Here is a 16,319-nt window from a genome sequence, read left to right as displayed (position 1 = left end):
AACTATGGAAGCTTGTTCCTGCTAGGGAATAATAATAAAAAAGATAATTGTGACTTGCCTCACAAATCAGATATTTGTATTTGAGATAGATATTTCTTAGATATTTCCAGATTTTTAGATATAAATTGCAACTTCTCCTTAAAATTTTCATATATAAACTTGCAACTGTGAGTTTACATCTTGCAGTTTTTGCCTTTTTTCAAGGGAATTTCCCATTATAAACACATAATTGTGAGTGTACATATTACAATTTTGACTTGTTTTCTCAGAATTTCCCGTTTCAATCAGCTATTTTTAGTTTTCTTCTCAAAAATTCTGATTTTACATCTCAAAATTGTGATATATTTTTCCAAACCCACTTTTTGCTCACAACTGTAAGTTTAATATCTCACAATTCAGAGTTTCCTTTTCAGTATTGGGAAACTGCTAAATAATGGCACTTACTTTTTAAAGTGACAAGAGTGGCGCCCGATGTAGACCTCAACAGAGCTGCCAGCATTGAGATGGTTTCCTTCAATAGTGATTCTGGTTCCCCCTGAAAGAGGTCCCTGAACGGGCTGAACACGTGTAAAGTACGGCGTCTGAGGAAGAAAATTACATATTGAAGAAGCACATTGTTTGTTATTGGCATCTTATTGCAAATATTATTATTCAAATGTATAAAGCAACAAACTCTTTGCAAGTAGAACCTCATTCTATACTGATATACATACTACCGTTCAAAAGATTTGGGTTGCAAAAAATTTGTCAAGTTTTAAAAGAAGTTTTAAATGGAAAATGTTAACTTGATTTTTCTTAGAACTGACTTTGATAGATGTAGCAAAGGCATTTTTTGTCTGATTTCAACAAATCATACATCATTCTGAAGGTGAAAATTATTTACATTTTAAATGTATCATGGCAAAGCAGATGAATAGAATGTTAGAAATAAAGGTTGTGCATTTATACACAAATTTGGAATTATATGAATCCAATTTGCATTTAAATTATCCAAAAGACAGGCAGATCTGAATGTATCTGTAGGATTAAGCGTCTCCAGACTCTTAGACACTCACCACAAAGGTGAAAGCCCTGGGTGAGAGGGCTCTGTAGTCAGCCAGGCAATCTCTCACACACACCTCCACCTGGGCTTCCTGTACGCGGTATCCTGTGGCGTCATTCAGCAGACACACAATCCTGCAGAAGAGGAAAAACGCCGGAATCCTCTTTAGTGTTTGTGATTAACAGCACTGCTAAGTTACCAAAGGCTTCAAGGGGACGAAGGTAAATGGATGGATTTATAGGATACAGCACAATAAATATTATTACTATAATTAATCTGTGTCTGATTTATTAGTTGGAACAGATGGAATCTACAGACTTTTTTTCTGCATTTTCTACACTGATTTCTGCTCTGCAAGGATTCTTGATTTAGTTGTGGTAAAATATGTTAAATGGAACTACAAGACACTTATGCCGGAATAATCATCAGTAACACGAACTAACAATAGATTAAAAAAAGGAAAAAAAAAAGGAGTTTGACAAATTATACAGTGAAAAGTAGGAGTGTTATAGACCTATAGATCTTCTGAACAATTGACACAGAACACACTGTATTTCGTTTCCTTAAAGCTTTTTTTTTTTCATTTCTGCCAAAAACGAAATGTGACCCTGGACTGCAAAACCAGTATTAGTCGCTGCGGTATACTTGTAGCAATAGCCAAAAAAAAAACCAAAAACATTGTATGGGGCAGAATTATCGATTTTTCTTTTATGCCAAAAATCATTAGGAAATTAAGTAAAGATCAGGTTCCATGAAGATATTTTGAGAAAATTCCTACTGTAAATATATCAAAACCTAGTTTTTGATTAGTAATATGCATTGGTAAGAATTCATTCTTCAAAGGCGATTTTCTCAGTATTTAGATTTTATTACAACCTCAGATTCCAGATTTTCAAATAGTTGTATCTCGACCAAATATTGTCATATCCTTTACCAACATTACATCAATGGAAAGCTTATTTATTCAGCTTTCAGGTGATGTATAAATCTCAATTGCGAAAAACACTTAAGACTGGTTTTGTGGCCCAGGGTCCCAAATATGGCGGTAATCAAGTCAAGTCACTTTTTCATGTGATTTATACAATTGCTATTGTTTCAAACAGAGTCACAGTATTAAACAGGACAGACAAATTGTAGGCAAAAAACCCCACCCACCTTTCTGCACTAACATATTCCTCTTCAATAGGAACACAGGGCACTTTTCCCAGCCGGACACCTGTCATGATGTCTCTAAACTGCAGACCCAGGTTCTCTCCGGTGATGGTGAGTCTGGTTCCACCTTGCCGTGGACCGGTCTCAGGAAACAGCTGTACAATGAAGAAAACAGAGACATTTCTAGTTTTACTGGAGATGAAGAAAAAATACTGTAGAAAAAAAAATAGTCTGGGCATTTAATTTTTTTTTTTTTTTTTTTACATATAGAACATATAATGGACCTCTGGTTAGTGGACAGGTCTTGGCATTGAACCCTGTAGCTCCTTACAGTCTCGCAGTCACAACACAAACTCAGATGCCTTGCATTTTAATGGAGACAAATCACCTCTTGGCGCATGGGAGCAAAAGCCCCTGATGCTGGGCTTGGTAAGACACCTTCCTCCACCACCCCCCTCCATCCATCCTCTAATTGAAACTTATTACCCAGGCTCCTGAATCCAGGCTTCAGAGCCACATAGTGCAAGGCAGTAGGATAATGTGATTTATTTAGCCGGATTATTCTCCGTAACGAGGACAGGTGTGGCATGACAAAACAAATATGGTGAATGATGTGCAATGGTAACAGCAGGATGGCGCCCCATAACAGCCATCATGAGGCAATTAGAAGTACTCTGTACGCCTGATCTCTCGACCACAAGGTTGCCACAGAAACATGGAGCCGGGCATCAGCTGCATTACTACCACAGTGTTTGGGGGCCTAGAATAGAGCCTTGGGGGATGCCTTTGGTGAAAATTATGTAGCCTAGCAAACCATATATTCAACAAGTGTGAAATTTGGATGTTTGCAATGAAATTCTGTTTTTCATATTTTTAGTGCCTCAGCCACACTGACAACTGGAAAAATGATTCCCTTTCAACTGGAATCTAAATTAAACTGGCCACACAATACAGGAAGTCAAAGTAGAATTTGATCTGGAATGGCAGGAAAATTAAATTGAAAGAAATTCAACAGTTTTCTGGGAAGTTACATGTTACACCCATAGCCTTATCTGTACATTTATTGTACATTTGTAACATATTGTAAACACCGTATATCCTGTACTTACTGCTTATTCACTTCTGGTTAGATGCTAACTACATTTTGTTTTTAATTTTGGAACATAAATTAAATAAAATAGAGTAGAAGATTTAACTGCAAACCAAATAAAATAAAATAATTTATTTATCTATGTATATATTTATTATTAGTACTATCATCCATCCATCCATCCATCCATGCAACTATCCGGCTTTTAATTTTTTTTTTGTTTACCTTTTTTCCTGGTTTGTAAAACAAACATTTGCCATAAAGTGTTAAATGGTATATGCTTTTTTTTTTTTCAAGTCATTTTAATTCCACATTCTTGAATTCAAAGTTGGAATGTGAGAGGCATTTTCAATTCAGTTTTTAATGGTGTACATACCTGGCAAGAGCTGGCCAACTCAGATTGGCTTGACTGACTACACGCAATTCCCTTAAGCCTGGAACAAATCCGGGAGTATAGATACCATAAGCACTTTTAAGAAAAAGAACAATTAACTGGATTTACCAAATTCCATAAACAGCACAGGCTGGTTGCTTCACAAATTGATCAAAATAAGTTGCAATGTACAGCCGACATAATGCAAGTCTCTCATTGCAAAACTCCAGTAACCCAAGCTACTGGTCAGTACTGTTATAACGCCTTAGTCCACACCGCAATGTCAATACAACAGCCTGAGAAGCAAAATTAAATCCAAACTGTTTTGATAGAGCATGTATTGTAATACAGTAAAAAAAAAAAAAAACACAGAATTTGGATGTCTGTCACTCGGGATTACAGTAAAATTAACCTAAATTAGATGTCTTTTATTATGTAAAAAAAAAAGAGAGAAAAAAAAAACAATTTATACGTTTCTAATTAAATCAGCCTTAGAGCAAAATGATAGATAAAAATAATATCTCTCAACACAAGTGGGAGAACAGTAATATACACACGTTCTCCCCAAGGACCTTGTTAAATTATACACAGTTAAGTAAATCTCCCTTCATTATCAGCTCTGGGTAACGATATACTTCAAAAAATATATGCAATTACTGAGATTAAAGTGCACCAGAATGCATAAAGCCTCCTGCCGATTTCTAATGGGGAGATTATTACTGTTTGTGTGTCGCATTCCCCCAGCCCTCCGCCAATAGGTGGGAGGATGACAATGGAGGGAGAGTGGGAGGACTCAGAAAAGATGGCGGGTGAAAAGAATAGGGGCAGATTGGGACATCTGAAGACCCCGTATTCCAGATCCCATCCTCCCACAAGCCACCTGCACGGTGTGTGAGGCTTAACGCTTTCCTGATGTTGCATTTTTCTGCTGTCTGTTTGTCAGTCTTACCCTGATCTTCATCAGCAAGATGGCTTTCATCTTTTAGCAAACACAGAATGGGTAAAATAAAAAATAAAAAACAGTTGGCGACAAATTGCAGTCAGATTCCACTGGTTGAAACATCTACTTGTGCTGTTCAGCCAAACATGCAACACAGCTCTGTCTGGCACCCACTTTTCCGTACGTCTACGGCTGCATGCTTCCTGATGTAATTGAGGTTAAGTGTCTTTGCTTACGGGTACTACAGCTTCACTTGGGATTTCACCCAGAAAACCTCCTATTTATAGAGCCTCCACCAATCTGCTGAAGAATGGAAAACGCATCAAAGTTCTGCCATATTTGTCGCTTCAGTTATGTAGCTTTCCGGGGCCCTAATTTGCTTCCTTTTTTCCTTATTTTCCCATCCAATATTGCTAGTTTGTAGCATATGTTCTCAAATCCCTCTCCCCCAAGCCAATCTTAGAGCCTTGTATAGACCACCGAGTCAAAAATCGGCTTTTTGTAAAGAGCGATGCCAATAAAGAATACAGCATAACGTAACAAGGAGGGGAAAGTGGCCTGTAATTGGTTTCAGAGGGGTTGTTTTACATGTAGCTTTGTGGCGTCCAATCATGGCCTAGACTTGGATGGGCGGCAGCAGAAGTCTGTCTCCCTAAAGGAACGTGAGGCTTAAGACTATTTTCATTCATTACCTACATGAAGAGGACGCAAACCGAATCATCCAATCAGAGGCCTACCGCCTCCTGTTGCCCGATTTCATCTCGCTGCATGAAAAACAAGGCTGAACAACATGTATATTTTACATATTTCAGTGTCAAAGCTTATCAGAGCTGCTTACTGTTGACAGAGGTGTGATAAGGGTGTGTGAGTGTGACAGAGAGAGAAAATCCAAGATAAAGAAAAGGTTGTTTGCTATTAAAAACCTTGCTGTTGCCCCCGGTTAGGTGCGTTTTGCTCTGCTGTAATTAGAAATTGAGAAAATCTACACTCTGAGCAAGTTAATGTGATATTGATGCCGAAGAGGTGCATTTCAGGAAAAACGAGCTAGGGAGCAGTTCAGAAAGGTCTTTTTGCCATGATTTTCAGGGTTTCTCTACTCCGTATGTTGCAAAACTTAGGGTAACTGCCATTGAGATGAATGGGTATTATGAACTTCTATGGCCCTTAGAATAAAAGAACACAACTTTCACGTCAGCTTCAACTGAGAAGCAAATCAGCAGACAATAATACAGACATAAAGCAAATTCAATTACTACTCATATACAGGAATCTCTCTGAGGAGACAGAGACAGAGAAATCCCAGTTTAAATACTCTGTTCCAAATGAAATGAGAAGCTTATCCACAGGCTAATATACTAAGTCACACGACTAGAGGAGAAGCAAGGGAATGATAGGAAAGGACAGACTGCAAGAATATATATATATATAGGGATAGCATTATATTACTTGAGTTAAGATATCATATATAAACTTCATGCTCTGTTTCAAAAAATGATTTGTACTGTTAACTAAAATTTATTCAATGAAGTTAATTGTAAATTGCAACAAGCTGAAGTGTGATGAAAAACGCCAGCTTGAAGTTATTTCAATTAAACAAGGCACATTTAGACACTGAAGATAATGTACTAAAATTACTAACTGGATCACTAAAACTAAAATAAAAATGTCAAAAGCACAACACTTTTTTAGGATTCAAAAGGATTGCTATAAAATTAAAGTATATTCTTACTAAAAGTGCAACAAATTAAATACAAAATCAAAAAAAAAAAAAAAAACTATTATAGTATTTAAATAATACTAACACTGATATCTTGACAAAAACATTTATAAAACCCTAAGTATGCTAGGTAAACAAATGATGGTAAATATTCCTACTGACTACTTAGTGGGTGGATTGATTTGCATTGCTAAATATAAAATTATCATTCTCAAAATTTGAATTAATCCATTAATTGCTCCAGTGTCTAATACTGGGCCAACTGGCTACTAACTCCCTTTTATTAACTCCACAAAGACAATGTTTCTCACATTTGGTGAGTGTTTAAAATTAAAAATTTAATTAAATTTATGCATTTAGCAGACGCTTTTATCCAAAGCGACTTACAGTGCATTCAGGCTATCAATTTTTACCTATCATGTGTTTACATGTTTAGTTTGGACCTTGTCCACTACCCTTCTGTATTCCCTCTAAAACATGTATCACAAATGCCCAAAAATGTGTCTGTGAAGGAAGTACAGCCTTCGTTTTTCAGAGTTTCGTTGGTTTGAACACATTAAATGCATTGTACTTCCATCTTGCACAACTTCATTTTCATCACTGTAACTCTAAATCAAATATGGCACCGTTTTCAATGATGTTTGGTCATGAGACAGATAGAATTCACAGTGCTTAATATCATGTGTCTACAGACAACAAATATCTAATTTGAGAGCAACTTTGGAGAGGAAAATCTGTGGATGACAACTAAAATTGACTTTGTTTTTCACATAAAGCTATCGTATATGACTTCAGAAGGCTCGGTGGTTCAGACCGATCCGCTGATTCAACGTGAACTGAAAACAAGCGTACACCATTGCCTTTCTTTGTCTTTACCACTTCCTTCATTCAAGCTTTCAGCTCTGGTTATAGAGCGATAAGTAAGCAGAGAGACAGGCATGAGCTAACGGATTAGCAACTGTGCCACTGGCAATTACCCAGTATCAGGGGCTAATCTTACTGAGAGACACCGCTGTCTCTCAGACTGCCAGCTGCCAGCACTGGCACAACGCAGTATATTAGCATCAATACACCGCTGCACGGCAATAAAAAGCACAGCGAGAGATTTGTTTGCCACAGCCGCTGTACAAAACCTAAAATGGAGGTCTATTGTTTCTTTTCTTAGATGAAGAGTGTCTGTGTTATAGAAACGGAGAAACAGTTAATCATCGTTAGCAAACAGGAAGTAAACGTATGGCTTCTATGAAAGGATTTTTGTGATGAGACACAAAATAAACCTACTATATTTCTGTGTGACAAACAGTGGTGTTTACTACATATGACACTAAACTTACAACAGCTTAAAACGTGGAACTTACAATAAAAATCAACTGGACCAAATCATGTATTGAATTGATCAAAAGTGACAGTAAAGACATGTATAAAGACATATAATTTTACAAAAGGTTTGATTTTCAAAAAAATGCTGTTCTTTTGAAATTTCTATTCAGCAGAGAATCCTGAAAAGAATTTATCACAGTTTTCACTTAAATTTTAAGAAACAAAACATTTCAACATTGATAATAATATAAAATGCTTCTTGAGCGGCAAATCAGCATATTAGAGCGATTTCTGAAGTATCATTTGACACTGAAGACTGGAGTAATGATGTTAAAAATTGCAATAATATTTTACAATAATACTGTACTATATTTCTGAACAAATAAAAAAATAAACATTTTAAATATCTAACTGAATTGTGAACAGTAGTGTAAGTCCTTACAATTTTTTCATTTTTATAAATGCTTAGCATTTCTGATTTTACATGCTCTGAAATTTGGTCCCATTCACTTCAATTGTAAGTGCCTTTCCGTATCCTTGATTTTGAAGATTTTTTCTTTTCTTTTTTTTTTGTGGAAATCAACATTATGCCACAAATGTAGTTGACTGAGCTTAATTTCATTGTATTTCTTTAAAATCCCAGTTGTTGTTTTTTTCCATAATGGTGCCCACAAGGACTTCTGTTTCCTCATACATTATAAATATATTGTTTATAATGTACACATTTTAGGTACAAAAAGGAAACATGAAGCTGCTTGAAAACCTGTCAAAAACTGTTTCTTTGCTGAACATGAGACGCATAGCACCACAGAAGAACCTTCAACACTGCTCTGCAAAAACAACACCTGTTAAATGCTCGCACAATAAAAAGTGTATTTGACAGCCTTGTAAATACTGAATGTGTTAAATGGGGTGTGACAGAATGGGAGCGGGTGCTACCTTGTTGATTTTGGGGTGCGCGCAGCGACTGTTTCCTGCACTGGGGTGCATCCAGATGCTCTCTGGAGGAGCACACTCCTGTCTCAGAGAACACTTCTTCTCCTGCACGCACCAGCCGCAGTCGAACCGAGGATCCGCTTTCAAACACATCCCACAGCTGTCCCGCATGGCGTAACACTTGTACAGGTGCGCTGCCGAGAGAAAGAGAGATAAAGACAGGGATAAATAAGCATGCAAAGCAGAGGACAAAACCTGCGACCGCACATCAAATGAATTCTAGATTAATGAGCCAAGTTGCTTGGCAACCATAAATCGTCTACAGTTGAGCTAATGAACTATATTACTTGACTGAAAAAGTGTTTATCGTCATTATTAGACTTAATAAATGTGATTATTGTTTAAATGCCGGCGTGTCTTTTTTTTATATTGCTGTTGCCACTGTTTTCGGCGTAAGTTACAGAGATCCACCTGCATCTCACAATAAGCCTAAATCAAATAAAATCATATAAAACTTTATAAGTGGCTTGTTTAATTCACAGAAAAAGCAGTACCAAGGTAAACTAATGGTATCAGCTGGTAATGTCATATATATCTGACCCTGGACAACAAAACCAGTCTTAAGTGGCTGGTGTATATCTTTAGCCAAAAAAAAAAAAACATTGTATAGGTCAAAATTATAGATTTTACATAAGTAAAGATCATGTACCATAAAGATATTTTGTAAATGTTCTACCGTAAATATATTAAAACTGCTAAGAATTAATTTGGTCACAAATGAGTTCATCCACACAACAAATACCTGTTAACGGTAATGATGTGATTTGCTAAACTAAAACAATGTTGGATGATATATGAAACAAAGGCATCACCTCAGCTACAGTTAACAATTAGCGAATTACAGATGTTAAATTCCCATTATAAAGAGAAAGATGGCAGCTTCAGGGGACTGGGTGAATGTTCTGTTGGCTGGGCGTCTTAGACTGCTGCCGGACTTCAAAGGAGACAGTGTATCCATCCGTCTCAGCCTCGTGCTAATCTGATTAGCCACGGCTAAGCTTAAAAGTAGCGCTGCGCTAATTAAACTGAACCAAATGAATGATTTAATTACATTAACATTTCCACTTTACAGCAGGGCAAAGCTGGGGGTTTTTCTCTTGCAGTGTGGCGAAGATGGATAAATTTATTGTGCTATAAAGATGGTGCTGTGAGAGAAAGAGAGAGAGAGTGAGAGAAACAGAGAGAGAAGGAGATTTGGGCCATATCTTCAGCATCCTGAAAACAAGAAAATTTGTAAGTTGTGTAAATAATTCAGTTTTCAATATATATATATATATATTCAAAATATTTATTATTGATCTTTAGTCCCAATTAGTTTTCTTGCTCTTTACATTTTTTAAGAACAAAATTAAGATTAATTTATTTTTATTATTATATACCATTCATAGGTGATTTTTACTTACTGAATTACTTGCTTGCTTACTTTATATTTACTAACTAACTAACTTACTAAATGAATAAATAAAGGAAGAAGTATTTTATGCGCAACAAAGCTGCATTTATTTGATCAGAAACAGAATATTATTTGAGTAAAAACAAAGTTAATTTATTTTAATTACTATTATATTTCAATAAAATCTTATTCCTATGATTGCAAAGCTCAATTTTCACCAGTCATTATTCCAGTTTATAGTGCCACATGATCATTCAGAAATCATTCTAACATGGTGATTTTGTACTCGAAAAAAATAAATAAAAATAAATTATATATATATATATATATATATATATATATAAAATCATCAGTATTAAAAACAAATGTGCTACTTAATATTTTGTGAAAACAGGATTCTTTGATAAATAAAAAATACATTCAAAAGAACATTTTTAGAAATCAGAGTCTTTTGGAACATTATAAATGTCTATGCTGTCATTTTTGATCAAACTTTTGAAAAGTAGCACAGAAATGCTATCATAAAATGAAAGGACATTCATGAATTAATTTACTTCTTTCAGCCACTCAAAGTGAAGCATATATCTGTGCCACAGTACCTTCAAAACCGACCAGACAAGATATTACACAAACATTGGACCTGAAAGTAGCATTCTTTATGTTTCGCAGACAGCAAAGAAATGGGAAAAAGAAGAATGGAAGCGTGATATGTGTCACCATCAGTCAAGGTGCTGAGATCTTGATTTTGCCCAGGTGCGGTGATCAATTGGATGGTCCTCTAGAGTCACTGTTCACTCACCACTCTCTCTAAATAGCTCCTTACCAGCCTGACACTTGAAATATTAGCAACAAATGGACCTGGACGCAACCCAAAATGACCAAAGCGGTCATCGTTAGTTATTTGGAGAGTCAGGTTGATAGCCATCGAGATGGGGATGTGAACCCAAAACCACACTTTCTCTGCAGCCACCCTTTTCATTCTTTCCGAATGAGGGTTACACATGGTTTTCTATTGTTTAGCAGCAGCGAGCTGCAGTCACAGCTCAGGAAGGACCAGATAAGCTGTATTGAGAGCAGTAAGGCCTGACATGCAGTCAGGCATAAAACGGACTTAATATGTCTTCACAGACAAACTGGAGAGAGGTGTGGATGAACAAAAAGAGCAAATATAGAGGAACGGATGTGACTTTTACCTTGGATATTGTAGGGGTTGTCAATGACAAAATCTCCATTCCACACAACCGAGAGATCCACCGGCAAGTCGCTGATGTCATTTCCTTCATAGTCATACTGGAGATAGAGGGAAAAAAGAAAGAAAGATAGACATGATTCCATTCTGTTCTTCACACTTGATGTTTTCTTAGTGTTTTATACAGTATGTGTCCCCGTCAAGCAAATCCTGTCATAAAATAAAGCAAAAAGCCACAAAAGGTTATGTTTTATAACAGGTAATATAAGTTCTTAATTTCCAACAAATACTTTATAGACATTTTAAAACCTGCAAAAAGATTGTAAATTAATCTGTAGAGCTCATGTGGGAAATATGGATTTTAATATGAGTCATGGTTTCCAATCCGATTTCTCCTGCTTATCACCACCATTTCCTGTCTCTATAGTCTGTCTATGCACCATAAAAGACAAAAAGACAGAAGATGCAACTAGTAAATGACACACTGAACCGCTGCAGCTCGCAACATTTTCAGATCCGATTACTCCCTCTTCTTATCATTACTTTTTGTGCTTGCTCTACTGTTTACTAAAAAGACAAACAGACAAAAAGGCTCAAAATACCAAAATGTGGGGAAAAAGAGATTGAATTAGGCTCCTGACATTACTCAATCCCATAACCCTCTCTCTATTGTGTTTCCACCCACTGATAAATAAATAATTAATCAGGGAATATGTTTTGTTTCCAAAACAACTGTTTTTATTTTTAGCCATAATATCATGCATTCTGTCTACTAAAAAGACAAAAATACCTAAAACATACCTAAACTTTCAGATTCAAACTTTACCATTAACCACACTTCTCGCCATCTTTTCCTGTGCTTTCTTTACATTTAGGTAAAATCTGCTCAAAAGACAAAACGGTCACACACCGGAGTTTAGCTCTAACCCTAATCAAACACACCTGAGCATGCTAATCAACGTCTTCAGGATCATAAGAAAATCACAGGTAGGTGAGTTTGATCAGGGTTGGAGCTAAACTCTTCAGCACATTGGCCCTCCAGGACAAGATTTGTATATCAAATTTCTAGGTATTCTAGGTATATCATTATTCTTTCTCTTCTTGAGACAAAAATGGCAAAAATGCTGGACACATTCAGCTTAATTCAGGTCTCAGGTAAAAGCAAACAGCAGAGAAACAAAGCATGTAGTATATTGGTATATTGGAACAGTATATTGGAAGACACCCCTGGTTCTCCCTATACTAAAAAGCCCCAAATATTCAACATAAAACAATTACATGATACAGCTTTGGTGTTGATATAGGAGATTGGAGTTTGAATCTGGCTTGCAACATTTTTTTATTCCTATTGCTCTCGGATCTCACCATCTTTTCCAGTCCTCTCTCTATGAGTGTAGGTAAGATCTATTACAAAGGCCCAAAACAACCCTAAATAGACACATTGAGCTGTGATACTCATGTAAGACATGAGAGTTTGAATTCAACAGTATCTGTCCATCCACTGAAATGACCTATAACAAAACCAAAAAACAATTTGCATCCTGCCAATTCAGTGCAACCATATTGTTGTGCAGCGCACCAGTGATTTACTGCACTGATCTTGACATGCAACTGGGGGCCGGCGGGATAAAGAGTGCTCCGGAAAACGCACACAAACCATGTTCTGGTGCACAGCTCGAGCTCAGCCCGGCTGAAATGGCAGCGAATGAATGAAACATGCTGGCTTATCTCGCTCCATGTAAATCTTGCCATTTAAGTGTGTATCCTTGAGAGAGAAAAAGAGAGTGAGATGGATAAAACGGAGAGAGAGCAACAGAGTGAGACGGACGGCGAAGGAGAGACAAGTCAGGATTCTCATCACGCAATTGTGAAACTGTCAGATCAATATGGGGGGAGGTGAAAACACTCCACCCTGACAGCAGCCCCCTCTCTATGGCCCCTCTCATTCACACACACTCCTGATAAACAGCAGCAGACATTCGGCACAATTACAGACGAGCTTCTAGTATCAGAAACCGTCTCATCAAGTAGAGCTACTGACTCAGAACCAGCATCGAGAGAGAAATGCAATTTGTCGGGACGGGCCCGGCCTTTTCTGGATGAGCGGAGGGGTCGGGACCACACGGGAAAGAGGAAGCGAGACGGAAACGGGGAGGAAGATGGGGCAAAATAGATCAAGGGTGTGTTGGTGGGCTCAAAAATCTAAATTACAGAGCGGAAGCCATTCATTTACACATGAAACAAGCGGTGGAGTTTAGGCGTGAAACGCATTGCCTGGACGTAAGTGAAATTGGCATTTCCAATTTGCTTTCTGACATATCTCATTTGGCTTCAACTGTCTCTAACATACACACACACACACGTGCGCACACACACACACACATAATAGTGACCAGTGAAACTGAGGTTATTTATAAACTATTACAGTATTTATTTCAATTATATTTGATTAGTTTTAGTAATTTCGTTGAGTGCTTTAGTAATTTTAATTAATTATTTTAATACTTTTAATTAGATTTATTTTATTTAGTTTCAGTACTTCAACTGCAATTATTTGACAATGCAAATATCTAATATTTATATTTTATTACAGCTTTAACAAAAATATTTCTTAATCATTAAAAAAAAAATAATAATAATAATAATTCACTTCCAAATAAGCATATTTTAATGTAAGATTGCTTCCAAAGACAGAAAAAGCACAGCACCATATTATGTTTTATCTTTCGAAACTACGAATAGTATTTTGAAATATCCATCAATAATAATATTTTGGAAACATTGGTTAAGCGCAACAAAATAGGTGGAGAAATGAGCATGGGACTGGCTTTGTTCACATGGCACATAAATCAGATTTTTTTCTCAGATCTGATCTTTATGACTTTACCTGTCTATCATGTTACAAGAGATGGTCCGTTTCAGGTCCGTTTGTTCTGACAGTGCAGTCAATATCCGGTACATCCACATCGGTTGCCTAGCACTGATTTAAGTGTCAGCGCGATGGCGAGAGACTTACTTCTACTTTAACTGAGTAGCTGTCACAATGGAAAGCGAGGACGGAAAACTGAAAATTGCCTTTGCTCATGTCCATCATAACATCTCAACATGACGAACTCTCGAAGTGCATCAGACGACATAAACATCAGAAGGATTACAGCACTTACACGGGTCTGAAACATCGCTCGTTCACCATTTAATAGATGAACGCCACTGACGCTGAACTGACGTTTAAACATTTGTGCTCGAAAAGATTTTTTTTTCTGTTTAAAAACAGTAAACATATAAAAAGCATGCTCACCAATGCTCAAAGATTAATCTAGATTAAAATGGCTGATTTGAATTCTGCCGAAGGCATTCAGAATATGTGTGCTACCCAAATAAAATAATGACTAAAAGTAATGTTAAGTCTTTGAGAAGGGGTTTCTCAAGCCAGGTGGTGCATTAGACCAGGCTCATCTCCTGTTTCCAAAATGCATCACAAAGTGCTTGAAAAAAGCGGTAAACTAATTCCACATTGCACAAGGTGCAAACAACCTTACGCCTGTTTCACACACAATCCGTATGCCGTGCGTATGCGTTGCGTATTTTTTTCACACACCCATGTTAACGGATTCCAGCGTTCAAGCAGTTGTGGTCCGTCAGTGTGTTCAAGGAGCGTTGCGTCTGCAGCAGTGCAGCGATCGTTCACGTACCTAGTAGCGAACTTCAAACGTGTCCTGTGTGAAAGCACAATGAGTATGAGTCTGTGCTGCTTCTGCACCACATACGTAACGCACACGGACTGCATATGCACTGCAGACAGAGTATGTGTGAAACAGGGGTGCGTCTTGTCGAGGTTTCCATTGGGAAGCTTCTTTAAAAAAAATAAAACCGATTCGGCTAGGTATACATCCGCGCTAAAATATCAAGGTGAAAGTCATCATAGCTCGCGTAGTATAGACCCAGCTCCCAGCCCAACTTTGAGAATAGATTAACGGCAATATTTTTTTTAATCACCCGATAAGAGTCTCACGTTAACGCAGCACGTTAACGCCGATAACGGCCCACCACTAATATATATAGATATAATTATTTTCTGATAGATAAATTATTATGGCATATACCACATAATAATTTTTTTTGAAATCTAGTCTCCGATTAAAACTGAACTGCATAGCAAAAAAACAAACAAACAAAAAAATGTATACATTTAAATTAAATAACAAACCTTATGATTGTCACTGTAATCAGATTTATACATAAATAAATAAATAAAGATTTATTACTTGAAAACATTGTAAGATACGCCATTAAAAGAGATATTTGCTTCCTGTCTGAACAAAACCAAAGAGTCAATTGACGACTCTTTGAAAGACGCAAGGTCAAGGCTAAACCGCTGAACACCAAGTCACAAGGCCTTTCTTTTGACAAGCACTGACAGCTTTTCTCAACGCTTGGATTTGATCAAACACATCCTCCACGCAGACCGCAGATGACCTCCACGCTTACAAACACACATTCTTCCCTAAGCAGATGTGAACCCTCACACTCCTCCTGCCTACATCTCCTCACCAGCGTCCCAGCTCCATTAAACTTTAAAGAGCTCCAGCAGTCCACCCACACATACGTCGCGTCTTAACAACGGCCGTGGCTGTTCTCTGAGGCCCTTCCAAAAACATAGATATGATTTATTCATATCATCATTAACATTCCTTTGACATTACACTACGCGCTCACCTCAGACAATCGTTGTATTCGATGCTAATAGATCTGGTGACTGAGGTCATGTGACTTTTGGTGACCACAAAATGGCTGGAAACAACTAAAAGGCGTATTGTTCTTTACCAAAAGGTCACATATGCAGCATTTATCGAAAAGGTGGTTGAAAACAGTGGGCTCTGTTTCGTGAGAGAGGCCAGCATGAGAGGAGCTCAGGGAGAACTGTGCGTCTACATCAGACTGGATGAATAATAACGCTCATTATTCAGCCCGTGGTCATCGTGGAGACATGGAGGAGAGTAATTAATTGCTTGTGCAAGTGTGAGTTCCCATGAGGCCAATGGAGGCCTCCAACACAAGGTGAGGAGAAACATGCACATGACCCAATTAAGAATAACCATGATCCGGC

The 16,319-nt window shown here is 37.3% G+C and overlaps 1 protein-coding gene across 4 annotated transcripts in view; it reads right to left on the bottom strand.

Moving 5' to 3' along the window:
- Positions 1-16,319, bottom strand: part of plxna1a (plexin A1a) — a 201,377-nt gene that overhangs the window by 42,195 nt on the left and 142,863 nt on the right. For all 4 annotated transcript variants that reach the window (XM_026200139.1, XM_026200138.1, XM_026200137.1 and 1 more), the window contains 5 exons: positions 11,217-11,313; positions 8,574-8,764; positions 2,198-2,349; positions 1,056-1,176; positions 445-581 (listed from right to left, as the gene is read on the bottom strand). In XM_026200139.1, coding sequence (XP_026055924.1) covers positions 445-581; positions 1,056-1,176; positions 2,198-2,349; positions 8,574-8,764; positions 11,217-11,313 — 698 coding nt within the window. The remainder of the gene's footprint in view (positions 1-444; positions 582-1,055; positions 1,177-2,197; positions 2,350-8,573; positions 8,765-11,216; positions 11,314-16,319) is intronic.

Source organism: Carassius auratus, chromosome 23, assembly GCF_003368295.1.
Source record: "Carassius auratus strain Wakin chromosome 23, ASM336829v1, whole genome shotgun sequence".
NCBI lineage: Eukaryota > Metazoa > Chordata > Actinopteri > Cypriniformes > Cyprinidae > Carassius > Carassius auratus.
This window is presented reverse-complemented; position numbering and strand designations above follow the sequence as displayed.